Genomic DNA, 16,834 nt, shown 5'->3' on the forward strand with positions numbered 1-16,834 from the left:
TTTAGAAATGGCTCAGTCACCTACATGGCTCCAAAGATGCAGCAAACATCCTGCAATGCCTCCTCCTACAAGCAGCCACCAAGGGAAAACATGGGAGAGGTTAGCATTGTGGGCTGGGCTGGCACAGCTGCAGTCATTAGGAGTCTCATTAATGAACTTTCCTAGTCAATAATGTTGTGACGAAGGACAGAAGAGCAGGGAGGCAGCTCCTGGTAAGGTACCAATCTTCATCACAGGAAGGCAGGGCAGTTCAGGCAATTACTGCCCATCAACAGAGCTTCATCCCTAGTAACATAATAGAGCAAATACTAAGAGAAAAATGCTTCTGAGGACCTCGAGGGCAAGGGAACAGGGAGCAATACAGATATGCTTGGAGCTCACACAGAATAAATCTACCAGTCCAACTTCATAGCCTTTTTTTTTTGGGTAAAATTGCTAAATAAATTGATGGTGAAGAGACCAGAGGTATGAAATATCAGGCTTTTATTAAAGCATTTGATATAGCATCTCAGGGAACTAATTCCAATTGGTGGGAACAGCCATCCCCCGCTTGGGCTGGGTGCAGCTGAGAAGGCGAGGGAGATGGTACAGCCCTGGGCACAAGGGGAGCATGGTGGCATCCTGTGGCACCCGTGATTGCAGTGCCAGCAGGGCAGCCCCTCTTCTCCTATCCAGGTGAATGTGCTGCAGCTTCTGCTCCATGATCTGGTTCCCGGGCTGGCTGTGACAGGAGCACCAGTGTTGCATATGGATAATCTGGATGTATCTCTATGGGACAGAGCCTATAGCCAGCCCAGTGCCCCCCTGCATTTGTTTGGGGCCACCACCTCCACATGCCTGAGGCTGCTTCAGGGCACTTCTGCCCCTGCCATGGTCTCTGCTTGCAGAGCTCTGGCTGGGAAGAGGCATTGAGCATGGGTAGCAGTCATGCCCAGCCAGGCATGACTGGATGGGATGTCTCAAGCTGTTCCCATGCGTCTACTATGCATGGCATTTCTGCTGTTCTGCCCTGAGCATCTCTAGGCAGGGGATCTGGTCCTGCCTCTCCCCCCAGCATGGGCTGCAATTTCGGCTCATGCAGGCAATAAATCAGCCTGCTTGCCTGGAGGTGGCTATGTGGCCCCTGCTGCCTCAGCTCACATTTCCCAGCCTCAAATTACCCCAGGCTGCCAGAGAGTTGGATGATTTTATACCGCTCCTTCAAACACCCCCTGCTCTGTTTTTATTGCCAGATTTTGCCAAAGCCCCTCGAGTGTCTCCGTGTCCAGGCACAGTGTATTCCAGCACATGATCCCCACTGGCAGCCCTTCTGGGAGCAGAACTGCACCAGCCCTGACTGCTCAACACCACGGGGAGTCAGATGAGCCTCGGCAAGGCAGCTTCACTCAACCACAACGGCATTTGCTCCTTGATTAGATCAGCACAGGGTCAGAGGTCCCTTGCCAAATTTTGACATGTTTTTCTCAGTGGGGGAGCAGCCCAGAGCGTGGTTTTTGCTGGAAACCACCTGGAGCTTTTCTTCTTTAAAACAGTTTTTCTCAATGGGTTTCCTTTGATGCTCTCACTGGGAACACTACGCAGCAGTTACACTCCCAGCTGGAGTTTCCTTTCCCCTCACTGAGAAGTCCCTCTTTCTGTCCCCTTCAGCCCCTTCCCCTGTCCCAGCAGTGCCAAGCAGCCAGGGACTGGAGGGGCTGAAGGCGATGGCAAGCTCTCTGATGGAAACAGCCCTGCCACGGGGCAGCGAGTGAGGGAATCCTTCTGCTGGTAGCACTCACAAAGTGTTGGGGATCATGAAATGCTGGGGGAAGCTGATGGAGAAGGGGCTCACGGTGGCGCAACTCACCCTGGTGTCAGGCCAGCCAAGCTGCCCCATAAAAAAACCACTAAATCCATGAGACTACTCAGACATCCCAAATGGGTGTGATGAACAAAGCACAGTGATTCGGGGGCCAAGCAGAGAGAAGAGACCTATGTTTGTGCAGCATCAGCAGATTTCCCCACAGCCCCCACTTTTGGGGCAACAGAGGAAGCTATTAAATGAGGCGCATCCACAGTGGTCCCAGCAGAATCCTCTCCCCTGCATGCTATCTCCTCTCTCCCTGCAGCCTGGCTTCTTCCCACACCAGCCTCTTTCCAGCTCCTTGCACTGGTGCTAATCCCCTAATCTGTGCAAAGCAATAATTTTCTGCATGGCACAGCGGCTGCTTTCAGATCTGCATCCCTCCTCCTCCAGCAGCCTGTTCTCTTATCAGCAGCAGGTATCAGGTGAGCCAGGCACCATCTACTTCTGATAAACCCATGTTTTATTTTGCCCTATTTCCATTTATCTCCAAACTCGTAATTATTCCTCATCTCGCAGCGCATTGTGCTGCCTTGCGTGCCGAGGCACGGAGGCGACGCGTGCTTTGCCAGGTAGCCCTGAACTAGAGCCTCCTGCTGGCGGGGTGCAAGCACCCGGTGGGGCGGTACAGGGGGATAGGTCCGGCCCACCACGCTGGCTGTAGAGCCATCCTTCGCTTTCTCCACTCCCGGGCCGCGTTCCCTTTAATCTCACACAGCGGTGGAGATGGATTTTCTCCCTGTGAGCCAGATGTGTGGCACGGAGCATAAACACCCGCGACAGTTGTTGTGCTCCTCGGTGCGAAGGCATCAGATGTCTGCATTAAAACAAAGCTCTCCACTTAATTACTCAGGCTGATAATTCAGCGCGTGGAGGCGGCTCTGGCTGAGAGCAGAGGGCTGGATCACAGCTGGGACTGGAGAGCCTTGGAGTGCACATTAATCCTGGCTCTTGCAGCCCTGATTAACGGTGCTGGAAACCTGCCCGCCCTGCTCATTCCCAGGGGAAGGGTCTGTTACTGCCCGGCCAGAGGGGGCCCAGAGTGGTGCCCAAGAGGCCCTGCTGACTCCTTGATGGGCCAAGACGCCACCTTCCCACTGTCTTCAGGGTGCCGTGGTTGAGGATATGAGGGACCATTGCTCTGAGGATGTTGTGCTGCCCTGGGAACACCCACCCACTGCATCTGCAGCCCATAGGAGCTGGGACCAGGACAGTGAAGTTCAGGCAGGACCCCAGGATCACCTCGTGCAGGGATCTGCTGCCAGAGGACAGCTGGAGAAAGATGGAGACAGACCATGGCTGGGCTCAAAGCAAGACCAGGTGGACCACCCAAGGCCTTCTCTTTGGGGCCAAAGCTGCTTGCTCCTGCTAACCTGAATTTCTCCTTCCAGGACCAGCAAACACCTTCTGCAAGTTATCCTTGCTCTCCTCAATCATCACCAGGGCCTAGGGGAATCCTGGGGGAGTCCCTCACTCAGCCATGTGCCCTCTGCCCATGAGTACCCACCTGGCTCTGCCAGCCTGTCTAGATGTGATGCTTCCTTGGACCTATCACCCCTGCTCTCTCCCTCCTGCCTGTTCCCCAACCCCGCCCCTTCCCCCTTCCCTCTCATCATCCCTCTCTCTCATTGCCTGGGCATCTGGATCTGGGGCATCCCTCTCCTAGCAGAGCCCCAATCCCAGAGCACCCCGCAGATCTGCCTGTGGGGTCCTGTCTGTCCAGGGAGACCGATTTCTTCCAGCTCAGCTCCAGCTCTCTTATCTCTCCTCCCTGGTCTGCACACTTTGCTCTGTGGCTGGGGTGAGTAGGAGCAACAGACCCCATCCTGCCTGGGCTGAGCACCCACGCAGGTGCTGGACACACAGGGCAGAGGGCCCCAAAGCAGGCAGCAGGCAGCTGCAGGCAGCATATCCTAGTGGGGCCCCAAGAGTTAAATTGTCATGTATTCAGGGCCATGCGCTGGCCAGGAATTACACTTTTATCGGCATGCGGTGCTGCTGCCACTTGAATTGGGACTGGGAACTCTATTTCCGAGCTCACCCAAATTATTCTCGAAGAGATAAAGTGCGGTGCAGAGCAGCGCCGGCGCTTCATTAACATTCCCCAGCCCATTCAGCTTTAAACGAAGATTGCCTGCCTCGGAAAATGATAAAATTGAACATGTGAAGCAGGGCATTATGTTCCATCAGCCGATATTATTTCCCACGCAGGGGCCGAGTGGAGACACAAACAGCTATTTATGCAGTACCTGGCCAAGCCAGGGTGGCTTGGGAGGGGGAAGCAGGCAGTGGTGGGGACACAGGATGGGTGGCAAGGGCCCCCCACCCATCCCTGTGCATAAGAGGGGCTGCCTGCATGTTGCCAAGGGCACTCTGCCCTCCTCGGGGTTCCCAGGCTTGTGCCCAGGGTGCAAGGTGGGTCTGGGGCCACAGACCTGCTCCATGCATTGAGTGTGGAAAGGGGCTCAGGGGTGTGTGTGTTCCCATGGGCAGCACTGGCGAGGCTGGGGCATCTCCCTCTGCTGCCCTGCTTCAGGAATGTGTGTCCCCTGCTAGGGCTGAGCAAGTGGGGTGCTGGCTTCAGATGCAGGATGGCGTCCCGCCTCCTGTGGCTGGGTGCTGGGCCAGTGGGATTGAGGAGCATCCACAGAGAGGGAGCATGTGCCTCCCCAGAGGCAGGCTGGGAGGGCTGAGTGGGCTGGGAGGGCTGAGCAGGCAGGCCCCCGGGGCTGCGATTGGATTTTGCTTGGCCATGCTGAGCCTATCGATCCAGTAGTAATTAAAGTCGCTCCAAAACCTGACTCATATTCAACCTTGGGAAGAAGGAGCTTCTCTGAGAAACACCCTCTGTTCCCCATGGTCTGGCATAGCATGGAGCAAAGCCTTGCCAGGGTGCTTCCAGCCCCTCCCAGCCTCCTGATGGTCTCTGTCCCAAAGGGGGACCGTGCCTTAGGACTGTCTGGGGTCCAGGCAGCAGCACCCATCAGGCAGTATCCTAGCCAGTGTCCCTGGTACCACACAACCTCAGCTGCAAATGCTGATTAAGTTCAGCCCTTGGAGTGACACAGACCCTATAGCTATTTTATGGATCCTGGCTATTTTCTCACCAAGTGCCTGAGACATCCCTGACATGTAGTAGTACTCGCCCACAGCCCTTTATTGTCACTGTCTAGACTCTGGTTGAGGGACTGGCACAGGGAGAGGAGCCTGTTGAGCCCACAGCCACTCCCAAGAGACACCGAGGTGCTGGGGTGGACCTGGTGCTATGTGTCCACGGGCTGCAATACCTCTTCTCCCAGTCAGAGTCACCCGGGGAGGTGTGCAGGCCCGCGAGGAGTCTGCGAGGTGTTTGTGTGTCTTTGTATGTGTGCGTGTGTCTGTGTGTGCAGGGACTTGCACGCCCAGCCTTGCCGCCAGCCCCGCTGCTATTCCCGGTATTCGTAGCAGGTCGGGACAGGCACCGGAGAGGGGGAGCTGCATTTCACCGGCGCCCCCCGCACCCTGCCCGGACCCTCCCGCGAGAAAGCAGGGCCGCCAGGGCCCGGGGGCTGCGGCAGGGAGGGGGCGCGGGGCCGGGGGCAGCCCTGGGGACCCCCCGAGCAGGGGACCCGCGGGCAGAGCACGGGCAACGCGGGCAGCGACGGGGCTTTGCGGCGGGGAGGTGGCTCCATCTGCAGGACAAGGACCAGGCCGGGAGAGCCGGTGCGGGGGATCCCCGCCGCCCCCGCCCGCCGCTCTGTATGCGGGGCACAGCGCTGGGGGACAGCGGACAAGGACATCGGCTCCTCCGGCCCCACCCGCGCCGTTCCCGGGATGCGGGCATGGGGAAATGGGGAAATGGTGCCCTCTCCAGCACCCCTGCACCCCCAGTGCCTCCCGCGCCCTGTGGTCCCTCCGATGCCCCTGCACCCCCCCGAGCACCGAGCACCCACTGCCCCTGCACCCCTTAAGGGCTCTCATCAGGTACACCCAGCGCCTGGGCATCCCCCGCCCCCGAAGGCGACCCTCACCCTGCTCCGCAACCCTGCAGCCAGTGCTGCCACCCGCACCCCAGGGCATCCCACGCCCTAAGATCCCGAGAATGCCCCACCGCGCCAGCAGCCGCCGAGCTGGCGGGTCGGACCCCGGTGGCGGCGGGAGGCGGAGGCGGGGCCGGGACGGGCTCCACCCCGGCCCCCGGCCCCCCGGCCCACATAGGCCGGCCGGGAGGGCCCCTTGCCCCCGAGCCTGCGCCGTCTCGGGGGCCTACGGAGGATCCCAGCGGTCGGAGGAGAGCGTGGGGCAGGAGCTGCGGGTGGATAGTTGGAAAGGGGGTGCCTGGCTACCGGCCCCGTCCCATCCCGGGCGGCGGGATGCTACGGCAGCGTTGCGGGCAGCTCCTGGCCCGGTTGGAGCACGGGCTGCAGCTCCTGGAGCTCGGCGGCAGCGTGGAGGAAGGTGGGTGTGTGCAGCCCCTCGGCCCGGGGCACACCGGCACCCTCGTCTCTGCCGCCGGCGTGGTCTGGGGAAGCTGGGGGCTGGCCCCCCATCCCGGCTGACCACCCACTGCTGTTGTCCCCAGACTACATCCGGATCGCTCGGTGCTTTGAGGCGACGCGCCAGAGATGCTGCCGGCTGGAGAAGGATGGGCGTCGTGCCCGCGAGCAGCTGGCCCGTGTGGAGGCCGAGCGGGCAACACTAGAGGTGAAGCTCAAGCACGCCCGAAACCAAGTGGAGGTGGAGATGAAGAAGCGGCACCGGGCAGAGGCTGAGCTGGAAAAGCAGGTGAGGGGGCTGGCCGCAGGGGTGCCCTGCGGGGCTGGCTGCGGGGACCTCAGCCCGCTCACCACCACCCTGTTTAACTTGCAGGAGCGCAAACTTCAGCTGGTCCTTGAGTTGCTGATGCGGGAGCCATGGGGCAACGAGGCACTGAGCAGGGAGCAGTGCTCTGTTCTCAGTGCCCTGACTGGCCGGCGCCTTGGGGCAGCCTTGGCACCCGTCAGGAGGTGAGCAGGGATGGTGATCCTCACCGGAGCCCCTCGGGCAGCCCTGGGGTCGGCTGTGCCCCTCTCCCCCTCGGCACTGCTGGGCTTGAGGGGCTGGCTGGGCAAGGTGGTGCTTGGGCTCTGCAGAGGCATCAGCTGTGGGCTCCCAGGAGCAGCTGCACGAATAGGTGCTGGCTGGAGGGGAATTGCTCCAGCTGAGCTCACTCTGCAGGTCATCTGCAGTGGACGAGTCGTGCCAGTCCCTCCTGTCCCACTCGGATATCAGCTATGACCGCACTGAAGATGACGTGGTAAGAAGTGTTCTGCTGTGAGTCTCAGGGTTCACCCCAGCAGTGAGGGGGTGGTTTTGCCCCACTTCTGCAGTGGCACAGCCACTTTGTATATCCATGGTTGGGGGGACGCCTGCTATCAGAGCTGGAGATTAATTTTGGGGATGCCCCTGGCCTGATGCAGCCCCGGACTCCCTGCTGCCTTTCAGGATGTTGATATGACGGTGGTGCGGACCCTGAAGCGCAAAGTTACGGAGAGGCAGGTATGAGGAAATGCTGGGATGCAGCAGTTTTGGGGGCTGGTGTTCAGGTGGAGTCTGTGCACCTGTGTGGGTGAGGATCCCCCAGCTCTGATCACACTCCTGCAATGTGCCCTTTGAGTCCCTCTGCCCACCCAGGTCCCAGTGTGCAGCCCAGGCTGGGGTGCTGGCCCTGTGCTATACAAGGTGAGGACACCCAGATACTTCTCCATCCCAGCACAGGATGCTGCAAGGAGCCTGGCAGGGAATTTAATTTATTGATGCTGGGCTGGGAGCATCGTCTCTCGGCAAACCTCCCACGATCAATAGAAACTCCATTACGCTCCAGCGTGGCCCAGCTGGGCTCCTCAATAATTCATCCCCATGTGCGGGCATCCTGCACCCTGCTCTGCTTGCACCTCTGCATTGCAGGCCTGACCTGGCTTCCCCCAGCCCCAGGGGTGGCTCTGACCCAGTGGGGAAGCCTGGGTCTCCATGATGCCTGATGTGGGGCATGCAATGCTGGGGTGTAGGGTGAGACTGGGACTTCTTATTGGGCTGAGGCCGCTTGGCTTGGGTACCCTGGGGTGTGGGGAAAAGTTGGGGAGGGGGGGTCTCTGCCTGCTCTTCACAGTATCTTCTGTTTCCAGCGTGTGTCCCTGGCCCCTCAGGTTGGCCCTGTGGTGATGGCAAAGCGGCACCGTTCTTCTGTGGTAGCCCACAATGCCGTGAGTAGAGACCCCAGCATGCCCTGGGCAGGGATGGGGTGGACGGGCTTTCCCCGTGCCAGAAGGCAATGCTGCAGCCCTCAGTCCTGTGGATGCTGTGGGGACAGTGCTCAGCTGTCTCCTCTGGGTGCCTGTGTCCTTCAGCCTGTATCACCTTGGTCCCAGTGGGGACAGCATCCCTGGCTACGCTGGACCACTGCCCTGAAACCTGTATTCCCCCTGTAACCATGGTGGCAGCATCCCTGGCTGTGCAGGACCACAGGGGTGGGGATCAGGTGGAGCAGAGATCACGTGGGAGATGTTGGAGAACTGTGGGGCTGCAGACACATATCTCATTGGTCTCCCATTTTGACAGGTGAGTGTCCCCTCTATGCCCCCTCCTGCTGAGGTCCCAGGCTCTGCTGACAGCCTCCTGCCTGCTGTTCTGGTGCCACAACGCCGCTCTCGCCAGGGACATCGTGTCTCCACACGTGCAGGTCACAGAGAGGGCTGAGAAGGGGGTTGACGGGTGGTATAGGACCAACCTCAAGGTGCTGCTGTCACAGGGGAGGGAGGGGATCTGTTGGGGGATGCTTGTCCCCACCATGGTGGTGCTGGGGCTCTCTGGATGTGCCAAACGCCACTGTCTCATGCAGAGATTCTCTGGGAGGTGGGAAGCCTCCCCACGTCCTAACTGGTATTTGGGGTGGCTTGCCTTTCAGGTCTCCCTCCACTGCCTCCTGCCTCTGCAGAGCTGACCACGGTGTGGGGCACCAATGAAGATCTGGGCTGCCATGCTGCGGGGCAGGAGAGCCACACTGAGGGCAGCTCAGTGGGGCAGCCAGAACCAGCCCCCTTCCCCTCACCTCCACAGAGCCTCCCACCAGTCCAGCACAAGTTCACCTCCAAAACAGTGGGTGACCTAGCCTCTCTCTCCTCTGGGGAGGTGGGCAGGGGAGAGAGCCATGGGGTGGGGGGCAAGGCTGTCCTTCATCCCCCAATGCCTTAGCTCTGCCTGCAGGGGGAATGGATAGAGACAGTGGGACCTGGCTGGGAGAAGATAAAGAAGTGGTATTGGGTATCTGCAAGAAGGGGGAGGCCCTGATTCTGTTCCCTGTCTCCAGGTGATCCGCCCTGAGCCATGTGGTGTCTGTGGTTCCCGCATCCGCTTTGGGAAGACTGCCATCAAGTGCTGCCAGTGCCAGCTGCTGCTGCACGCCAAGTGCCGGGAGCAGTGCCCCAGCCTCTGTGTACCCAGGCCTCACCACCACGCCTGGCCCCGTGAGGTGAGGGGGGCACAGCAGTGCTTGGGCTCCTCTCCATGTCCCCATGAGGCTTTGGGGCTACTGGCCCTGGGATGCTGGGCCTCTGCCCACCCTGGCTGCAGGGCTGTGTGGTGGGCACAGCACAAGTTGGCGTTGTTCTCCCCAGGGTGTGCTGGCTGACTTTGCGCCCTCCACGCCGCCCCTGGTGCCCACGCTGGTGGTGCAGTGTGTGACCGAGGTGGAGACACGAGGCTTGACAGAGGTAGGGGCCAGGATGGTGAGGCGGCAATGCTGTGGTTCCCACGGGGCTGAGCCCCTTTCCCTGTGCTCCAGACAGGCCTGTACCGAGTGCCAGGCGCAGAGCAGCTGGTGCGGGAGTGGAAGCGGAAGCTGCTGAGGGCTGGGGGCGTGCTGCCTGCCCTCAGCAGCGTGACTGACATCCATGTGGTGTGTGGGGTGCTCAAGGACTTTCTGCGGGGGCTCAAGGAACCATTGGTCACCTTCAGCCTCCACCCTGCCTTCCTGAGGGCTGCCGGTGAGCAGGAGTCCCAAGGTGAGGGAGGGGGAAGGGACTGCTTCTCCCCTAACACTGCTGCCTGGTGCTGCCACAGACATCCCCGATGATGCTGCCAGTGACACAGCCCTGCGCCATGTGGTGAGCAAGCTGCCCCCAGCCAACAGGGATACCCTGGCTTTCCTCATGCTGCACCTGTTCAGGTGAGTGGCTCCTCCTGGCACGGGTCTGTCCCCATCTCCTGACTCTCTGCCCCTCACCCAGGCTTTGTGCCCTAGAGCAGGAAAGCTGCGGATGAGGAGCCCCTGGGCTGGACAGCATGCTCACACCCTCTGTCCCCCCTTGCAGGGTGTCGCAGAGCCCCGACTGTAAGATGGATGTGCTCAACCTGTCCCGCGTGTTTGGCCCTACGCTGGTGGGACACAGCTCAGCCAACCCCACACCACTCGCCATCATGGAGGACACGCCACGACAGTGCAAGGTGAGGGGTCTCTGAGGTGTGGGGTGTAATCTGGCCACTGCCAATGTCCCCATCTTCCACCTCTCTCTGCCCAGGTGGTGGCTCGTCTCCTTTCACTGCCACCCAGCTTCTGGAGAGGCTTTGTGGGGACAGAGCAGGAGAACCTGGTGCCAATACCAGCCCCGAGGCGTGAATGTGGTGAGGACAGGAGCCCTAGCCTCCACCCACCCTGGCCTTTGGCTTCTTTGGTCCCGGTTTTCCATGACCGGGGTGAGAGAGCTGTCCCCACTCTGTCCTGCAGAACCGTTCTTCCAGCCCATTGCCTCCCCGGAGCCCAAGCCAGGCCAGCTGAGCCCAGCTGGCACCTGCTGCCTCCCCAGCACCCTGCGGAGCTGCGTGGGCACGGCCACCCGGCCCCCGTGAGTGCTGTTGGGTGTGGGTGGGGGCCCAGGGGAGCTCGCTTTGTACCCCTGACTCATCTCTCCCCACGCAGGCAGGGGCCGGCCCCGAGGAAGGTGGGCCGGTTCTTCCCTTCTCCTGTGTAGCCTGCAGCAGTGGCTCCCTTGAGACACGGAGCCAGCACTGGAGGGAGGAGTGAGGACTGCGGGACCGGCAGCTGCCTGTGGGGTGACAGTGCCGAGCTCAAAGCTCTGCTCTGCTTCCCTGGGGACTGGGGAGCAGAGCTGGCTCTGTCCAGCTGTGGTGGCAGGGACACTGCCCTAATGCTGTACCTTGAATCAGGTTTGTATTAAATGTTTGCAGCAAAACACACCTGGCTGTGGCTGCTGTCTGTCCTGCCCTGCTACTGCCAGGGGTTGGGGCACACCGGAGCCTGGCTGGGCAGCAGACAAGAGCTGAGCAATGCTCCACAGAACCTCTGCTTTGGGAGGGCAGGCAGACCCTTCCCACCCAAGCTGAAGCCCTCTTCTGCTCTGGAGCCCCGGCTGTGGGAGGCCCCTCTTTGAGCCCAGATGTTGGCCTCAAGTAATTGGAGCTGTTGCTGCTCAGGGCAGGACAACCTTAAAGTGTTTCCAGACTTCCTGGCACCTCAGTGGAGGCCTCTTTAACTCCTTCCTCCCCTCCAGCCCGGGCAGTGCTAGAGGCGCACAAAGCGCAAGCAGGGCTGAGATGTACAGCTCTTTCCCTCCAAGAGGGGGGAAGCAGGATCATGCTGTAATGAAGCAAGGTCCCAGGAAAGGCTCGTCCCCAGATAACTGAAGGGGGCAACCAGTGCAGAAGGACCTTAGGGAAAAGAGGCATTACACAACAGGGATGAGAACTGCCCCATGGCCACATCAAGCAGCCAATAAACCTTTGTCCCTACTAAAAGCCAGACCAGATGGGGCACGAGAGAAAATTCATGTGCAATCCTGAAAGTAAGTACTTTGGCTCAGTTTTCCCCGGCGCAGGAGTGTACACCAGAGGGCAAGGAAATTAACACATCCAAGGCAGAGGCAAAACTGAAGGAGTTTAATGTGCTTAAAGCTAGGGAACAGCTAATCCCTGCCCAGGACCACAGGAGAACTGGCACAGGGCTGGGAGCAAGGATTTACTCCAAATCCATCAAACTGGGATGGTACTGGATGGATGGAGAATACCTAATGCAGTGCCTTGCTGAAGGTGAGAGACATGATGGGGCCATTGGTGGAGTGTAGGGCTTTAGCACAGAGTTTAAAACCAGGGAAGTAAAAGGATAAAGAGCAGCGTTGGTTACTGTAGACAATCTGTACCAGGCTCAGGAGGAAACTGTCTTCCATAAAATCAGGTTTTTGAGGCAAAGTGAGGTGCTAGATCTCTGCCACTTGCACACACATTAAGTTGATTGCTCTGGTGCCCAGTGGATGTGGCTGGTGACAGGGGGAGACATGCAGTGAGCCCCCCCAAGCTGCAGCCATGCTGGTGTGAAGGAGGCTGTTGGCCCACCAGGGTAGCAGAGGCATGCTGCCCTCACTCTGAGCCCTGCCTAGGCAGCAGGCACAGGTCTCCACCTGACAGGAGCAGGCTTGGTAGGGCTGGCAGATCTCCTGGCTTGCACTGAGCCCATGGGGCAGAGGTGGTACTGGGGGAAGGGGTGTTCTTGCAGCTCCCTCCAGGGCCAGCAGGCTGCTAGTCCAACCCAGCCCTCATGTGTCTGCCAGTGCCCTTAGGACAGCCTGGCACTGCTGTTTTCCCAGCAGTAGGCAGGAGCCCAGCTCAGGCTGTTGCAATCATGCTGAAATCAGGAGCCTCAGATTACTCCTGTGGGGTGAGCTGCCTACACATGACAGGCACATTCAAAGCTCCCAGGTCTTGGAGATGGGCCAAGACCTTCCAGGGAGTTGCAGACAGCAAATGGTACAGGGAGAGACTGGTGAGGAGAGGCAAGGTGGTGCTGGTAGTGCCCTTCGGTGGAGAAACACAACTTAAGTTGGACCTAAGACAGTGCAGGCAGCAAGTGCTCCCTGCATATGCACACAGTCTGGTGCCAGGGCCATGTACTGTCCCCAAAGCCATCACCCTGGCCCAGGGCTGGTCCCTGGGCTGCAAGAGAAGCAGCATGCAAGGCTGATGCTCATCAGCTTTAATGTCTGTCTGGAGCAGTAGTCAGGCACTTGCAGAGCTCCTGGCCTGCACCTACCCCTCTGGGGGTGCTGGGAACCTCCCAGGATGTGAGGCCTCAGTGCAGGCTCTTGTTGTGGGGCACAGCAGGGAGAGGGTGGCTGGTGCTGCCTGTGACTCAAAGGATAATCTGGTTTTTGTAGCTGCGGCTCAGCTCCTTATGTGGAAGGACAATGGAGTTGAGAATAACGACCTCAGCGGGAATGGTGACGCTGCAGCCTGAGGGGAGAATGCAAAAGGTTTAGCTAGAGGGAAGAAGCTGCCTCATTGAGCAGGGCCAGGGCCATTCCATGCAGCAAAGACATACCCAGGATTGTGATGGATGGTGTGAGGCGCCCATCCCGGAAAAGGGTCTCGCTGTCGATCTTGGCATAGGGATCGTTGGGGTTGGGGTCGCTCGGCGTTCCTTCGACCCGGGCCCAGCGCCCAATTGTACTGTCCCAGCCCACGATGGTATTGAGGACACAGGTGTGGTCCTGGCGTGAAGGAGAGGGGAATGCAGGGTGCTGCTGCCTCCCTGCAAGGGGTGGGGGTTGACACCTACTCCCTCAGCCCGTACTTACATGGAGTGAGGCGCCGTGCAGGACGATGGACTCTCGCACACGCACACCAGCGCCCACTGTCACACCCTCCCCAATGGAGACGTTGGGGCCCAACTGTGAGGAGAGAGGGAGGTGATGAGGACAAGGAGGACAGCAGTGCCCTCAGCAGCCCGAGCGTGTCCCTGCCCCAGGGCCTCCCCAGCCTGCACTCACCACTGCAGTGCTGTCGATGGAGGCTGTTGGGTGGATGTACACATTCCCTGCAACACAAGGCAGTGGATTCAGGGGAGGGAGCTCACAGGAGCACCTGCCTCTCCGATAAGGGGAGGTCCCACTGCCTCCCTAGGCAGCCCCAAAAGCATTAGGGTGTCAGAAGGGTACCTCGGATGACAGGGCCTCCAGGTTTGTTCTGGGCCAGTCTCTCTGGGTGGCTTTTGCTGTACTGGTTCAGGTAAAGGCGGCTGGCATAGATAGCAGAGCTGGAGGAGGAAAAGCAGAAGATTGTTATTTTCACTCTGGCACTACCAGGGCAGAGGAGGATCCAAAATCAGCACCACCCACCCACCTCCAGGGCTCTGCCTGAGCACTCTCCACTCCCATCCCTGGTACAGATCACTTGATGCTCTTGTTGCACCAACTCCAGCTCCAGCCCTTACCCAGCTGACTTGATCTGGCTCCAGAAGCCATCAGTCTTGTAGACATAGAGTTTGCCACTCCCAGCCAGGGCTGTGAAAACGTCCTGCTCTAGCCGGATCACTTCTGCACGCTGCCAGCCATTGGAGCTTTCTTCTCTGCAAGCAAGAGTCCTGTCAGACACCCACCCCAGACATGGCCTCAGCCAAGGACCCCAGCAGACCTATGCTCCCCAAATGCAGGGGCTCTGACAATCCCAGATTCCTACCTAGCCATGCACTTCTCCCCAAAAGTGGGGACAGCGCCAGCTGTCAGACTAGGTTGGGACAGCCCCACTGAGGCCCAGAGCAGCAGAGGGACAGGGCTCTGCCAGCCAAAATAAGCTCTGAGCCTGAAGCTGATGGTGCAAGAGCCCCACCTAGTCCAGGTGGGTGTATGATCCTGTCCCCAGTCCAGAGCCTGCACAGCCCAATTTTAGTTTGGGTGGTGGCAGAGATGTGAGGTGAGAGGCTGGCTGGTGCAAAGAGCTGGAGAGGGGAGCAGAGCATTCCCAGGTGAAAGGCTAGCTCAGCCTCTTGTCCAGAGCTGAATGAGAATGGGGTGGGAAGAGAGGAAGGGAGAGGGAAAGTCTCAAGCTGACCAGGAGCAGAGCAGAGGAAACAGCAGCCTGAAGAAGGGAGGGAAAGCATGCATTACCACTAGGACCAATCCAGCCCAGAGAGCAGCCAGTGCAGACACAGAGGGAGACTTACCCAAGGTAAGGACAGCTGGTGCAGGACCAGGAAACAAGTGAGTGATGGCAGAGAAGGAGAAAAGATAGAGAAAGAATGGAGGATGAGCGTGCTGCTGCAGCCCCGGGAAGCAGGAAGGGTGGGAGGGACACTGAGCACAGTGAGGCACTCACAGTGCTAGCTCCTGCTGGTTCCTCTGGAAGACCTCGCCAATGTGCTGGAAGATGGCAGGTGTGAAGAGGTAGATGCCACAGTTAATGATCTCACTGACAAACGTGCTGGGCTTCTCCACGTAGTGCTGAACCTGGAGGTGAGGGAAGAGACAGGAATCCCAGGGTGCAGCCCCTCCACCCAGCATCACACCCTCTCTGGCATGCTGGGAACAAACACCCAGGCAGGCAACACAGCACCTGCTGCCCATGCTGTGCTTGACTCCCCAAGGCCCTCCAGTACCTCCTGCGTGCCTGCATTTGCCACGATACAGCCATAATTCAGTGCCTGTGTCCTGTTGGCCTAAGAAACAAGGACAGTGTTAGCAATGGTGGAGCAGTAGGCACAGGGAGGCAGAGCAGATGAAACCCGGACCTCACGGTCTGGGACCCACCCACCACAGGAGCTGCTGGCTTCTAAGCCCATGGCAGAGCACTGCAGCTCTTCTGCTCCCCAGCACTGCCACTCACTGTGGTACCCAGAATGACAAAGCTGTGCATGTCCCCGTGCTGCTGCCGAAACTCCAGCATCTCCTGTAAGGGGAACTCGGAGCACACGTCTGCGTTGAGGACAAAGAAGGCCTCAGCACCACCTGACAGGATCTGGTCTCGGAAGTGATAGATGCCACCACCCGTGCCCAGGGCTGCATACTCCTGAAGATACCTACAAGCCAAGCAGAGAAAAGGGAGGGCTTAGGGAAGCAGGTACCTAGTGGCACCAATGGGCAGGAGGGCTGGGAAGGGTTGGGAGGGACTGGAGAGACATAATCCTGCCATGCAGTGATAGGGTTCATGAGGGCATTGCACAGAAGAAGGAGACTGTGGCAGCTTAGAGCTGCACTAGAGAGGCATCTCTGGAGCAGGAACCACCCAGGGCAGGGCCCAAGGCAAAGGAAAGGTGGCAGAACTAATGGGGGAGTCTGGCTGTGCCCATCCAGAGCCCAGCTGCCCAGTGCCAGAGTGCTGACTGGGGGCTACCAGCCTGAAGAAGGCAGGCGAGGGGCTGAGCCAGGCTGTGCCACTGTGTGTGCCCCAGGGGTGTGAGAGCTCCTGCCCACCTGATGGGAATCTTGAACTCCTGCTGCGCCGATACGAGAAAGCGGCAGAGGGCCTCGTTGGGCTGGTAGAAACCCATCAGCAGGATCTCCTTCATGCCGGGCACCTGGCGGGGGACGGAAGAAGGCAGCAGAAAGGAAAGCGATGGCACTTCGCCCTTGGCTCCACGGCCCCAGCCCCAGCCTCCCGGCCTCCCGTACCTTGGCGCAGGCCTCGATGTGATGCTGCACCATGGGCACCCCGGCCACGGGGAAGAGCGGCTTAGGCACCTCGAAGGACAGCGGCCGGAACCGGGTCCCTGTGGAGCAGAGCGGGGTCGGCGGGGCACTGCGCCAGCGGGACACCCCGCGGGCCCGGCGCACTTACCCTTCTGCGGGCCCCCGATGAGGATGACGGCCTTGAGCGGCATCGCAGCTCAGCTCCGCTCCGGCGGTCCCGCACCGAACCCCGGCTCCGAACCCCGGCTCCGCAACCCAGCCCCGCACCCGGCCCGGCCCGGCCCCGCCGCCACTTCCGCGCACGTGGCTGTGACACGTCAGCGCCGAGCCGGGCCTGCTGCCGGCGCCGCCTTCCGCCACCAGGGGGCGCCGCGGGCGCCGGGCGGCCCCTGAAGCTGAGGGTGGCGTTTGTGGCCGTGTGGGCGGCGATGGTCAGCGCGGGTGTGAGGTGGTCAGCGCGGGGGGGCGGCTGTGGCCATATGCGTGTGCGATGGTTCAGACGGGTGTGCGGGGGCGGCCGTGGGTCTGCGCAGGGCAGCGTGAGCGAGCAGGGGAGGTGCTGTGG

At 60.0% G+C, this 16,834-nt stretch overlaps 2 protein-coding genes across 3 annotated transcripts; one reads left to right on the forward strand and one right to left on the reverse strand.

Moving 5' to 3' along the window:
* Positions 1 to 2,182: 2,182 nt before the first annotated feature.
* LOC125328980 (rac GTPase-activating protein 1-like) lies at positions 2,183 to 11,041 on the forward strand. The gene is made up of 17 exons (XM_048310329.1): positions 2,183 to 2,268; positions 2,951 to 6,280; positions 6,405 to 6,607; positions 6,692 to 6,828; positions 7,040 to 7,118; positions 7,307 to 7,360; positions 7,987 to 8,064; positions 8,420 to 8,540; positions 8,766 to 8,956; positions 9,168 to 9,329; positions 9,475 to 9,570; positions 9,642 to 9,843; positions 9,920 to 10,025; positions 10,171 to 10,303; positions 10,378 to 10,480; positions 10,584 to 10,701; positions 10,776 to 11,041. The coding sequence occupies exons 2-17, from the start codon at positions 6,196 to 6,198 to the stop codon at positions 10,825 to 10,827; spliced, it is 1,920 nt and encodes a 639-aa protein (XP_048166286.1). The 5' UTR covers positions 2,183 to 2,268; positions 2,951 to 6,195; the 3' UTR covers positions 10,828 to 11,041.
* Positions 11,042 to 11,730: 689 nt separating this feature from the next.
* On the reverse strand, positions 11,731 to 16,559 carry GMPPA (GDP-mannose pyrophosphorylase A). Of its 2 annotated transcripts, XM_048308726.1 has the most exons (13): positions 16,418 to 16,559; positions 16,252 to 16,349; positions 16,054 to 16,157; positions 15,467 to 15,659; positions 15,240 to 15,299; positions 14,960 to 15,090; positions 14,808 to 14,822; positions 14,079 to 14,213; positions 13,804 to 13,901; positions 13,636 to 13,682; positions 13,444 to 13,536; positions 13,188 to 13,356; positions 11,731 to 13,099 (listed from the first exon to the last, which is right to left on the reverse strand). In XM_048308726.1, the coding sequence occupies exons 1-13, from the start codon at positions 16,458 to 16,460 to the stop codon at positions 12,999 to 13,001; spliced, it is 1,287 nt and encodes a 428-aa protein (XP_048164683.1). In that variant the 5' UTR covers positions 16,461 to 16,559; the 3' UTR covers positions 11,731 to 12,998. The 2 variants fall into 2 exon arrangements, with proteins under 2 accessions (XP_048164683.1, XP_048164685.1); XM_048308728.1 differs by lacking the exon at positions 14,808 to 14,822.
* Positions 16,560 to 16,834: the final 275 nt, after the last annotated feature.

This window comes from Corvus hawaiiensis, chromosome 7 (genome assembly GCF_020740725.1).
Source record: "Corvus hawaiiensis isolate bCorHaw1 chromosome 7, bCorHaw1.pri.cur, whole genome shotgun sequence".
NCBI lineage: Eukaryota > Metazoa > Chordata > Aves > Passeriformes > Corvidae > Corvus > Corvus hawaiiensis.

Bases quoted from the DNA above. Each gene is read 5' to 3' on its own strand.
- GMPPA (XM_048308726.1), bottom strand. From the start codon at position 16,460: ATGCCGCTCAAGGCCGTCATCCTCATCGGGGGCCCGCAGAAGG. The intron at 15,300-15,466 runs GTGAGTGGCAGT...CTTGTTTCTTAG, and splicing joins TTGTCATTCTGGGTACCACA to GCCAACAGGACACAGGCACT. The intron at 15,091-15,239 runs GTACTGGAGGGC...CCTCACCTCCAG, and splicing joins CAAATGCAGGCACGCAGGAG to GTTCAGCACTACGTGGAGAA.
- LOC125328980 (XM_048310329.1), top strand. From the start codon at position 6,196: ATGCTACGGCAGCGTTGCGGGCAGCTCCTGGCCCGGTTGGAGCACGGG. The intron at 9,844-9,919 runs GTGAGCAGGAGT...GTGCTGCCACAG, and splicing joins TGCCTTCCTGAGGGCTGCCG to ACATCCCCGATGATGCTGCC. The intron at 10,481-10,583 runs GTGAGGACAGGA...TCTGTCCTGCAG, and splicing joins AGCCCCGAGGCGTGAATGTG to AACCGTTCTTCCAGCCCATT.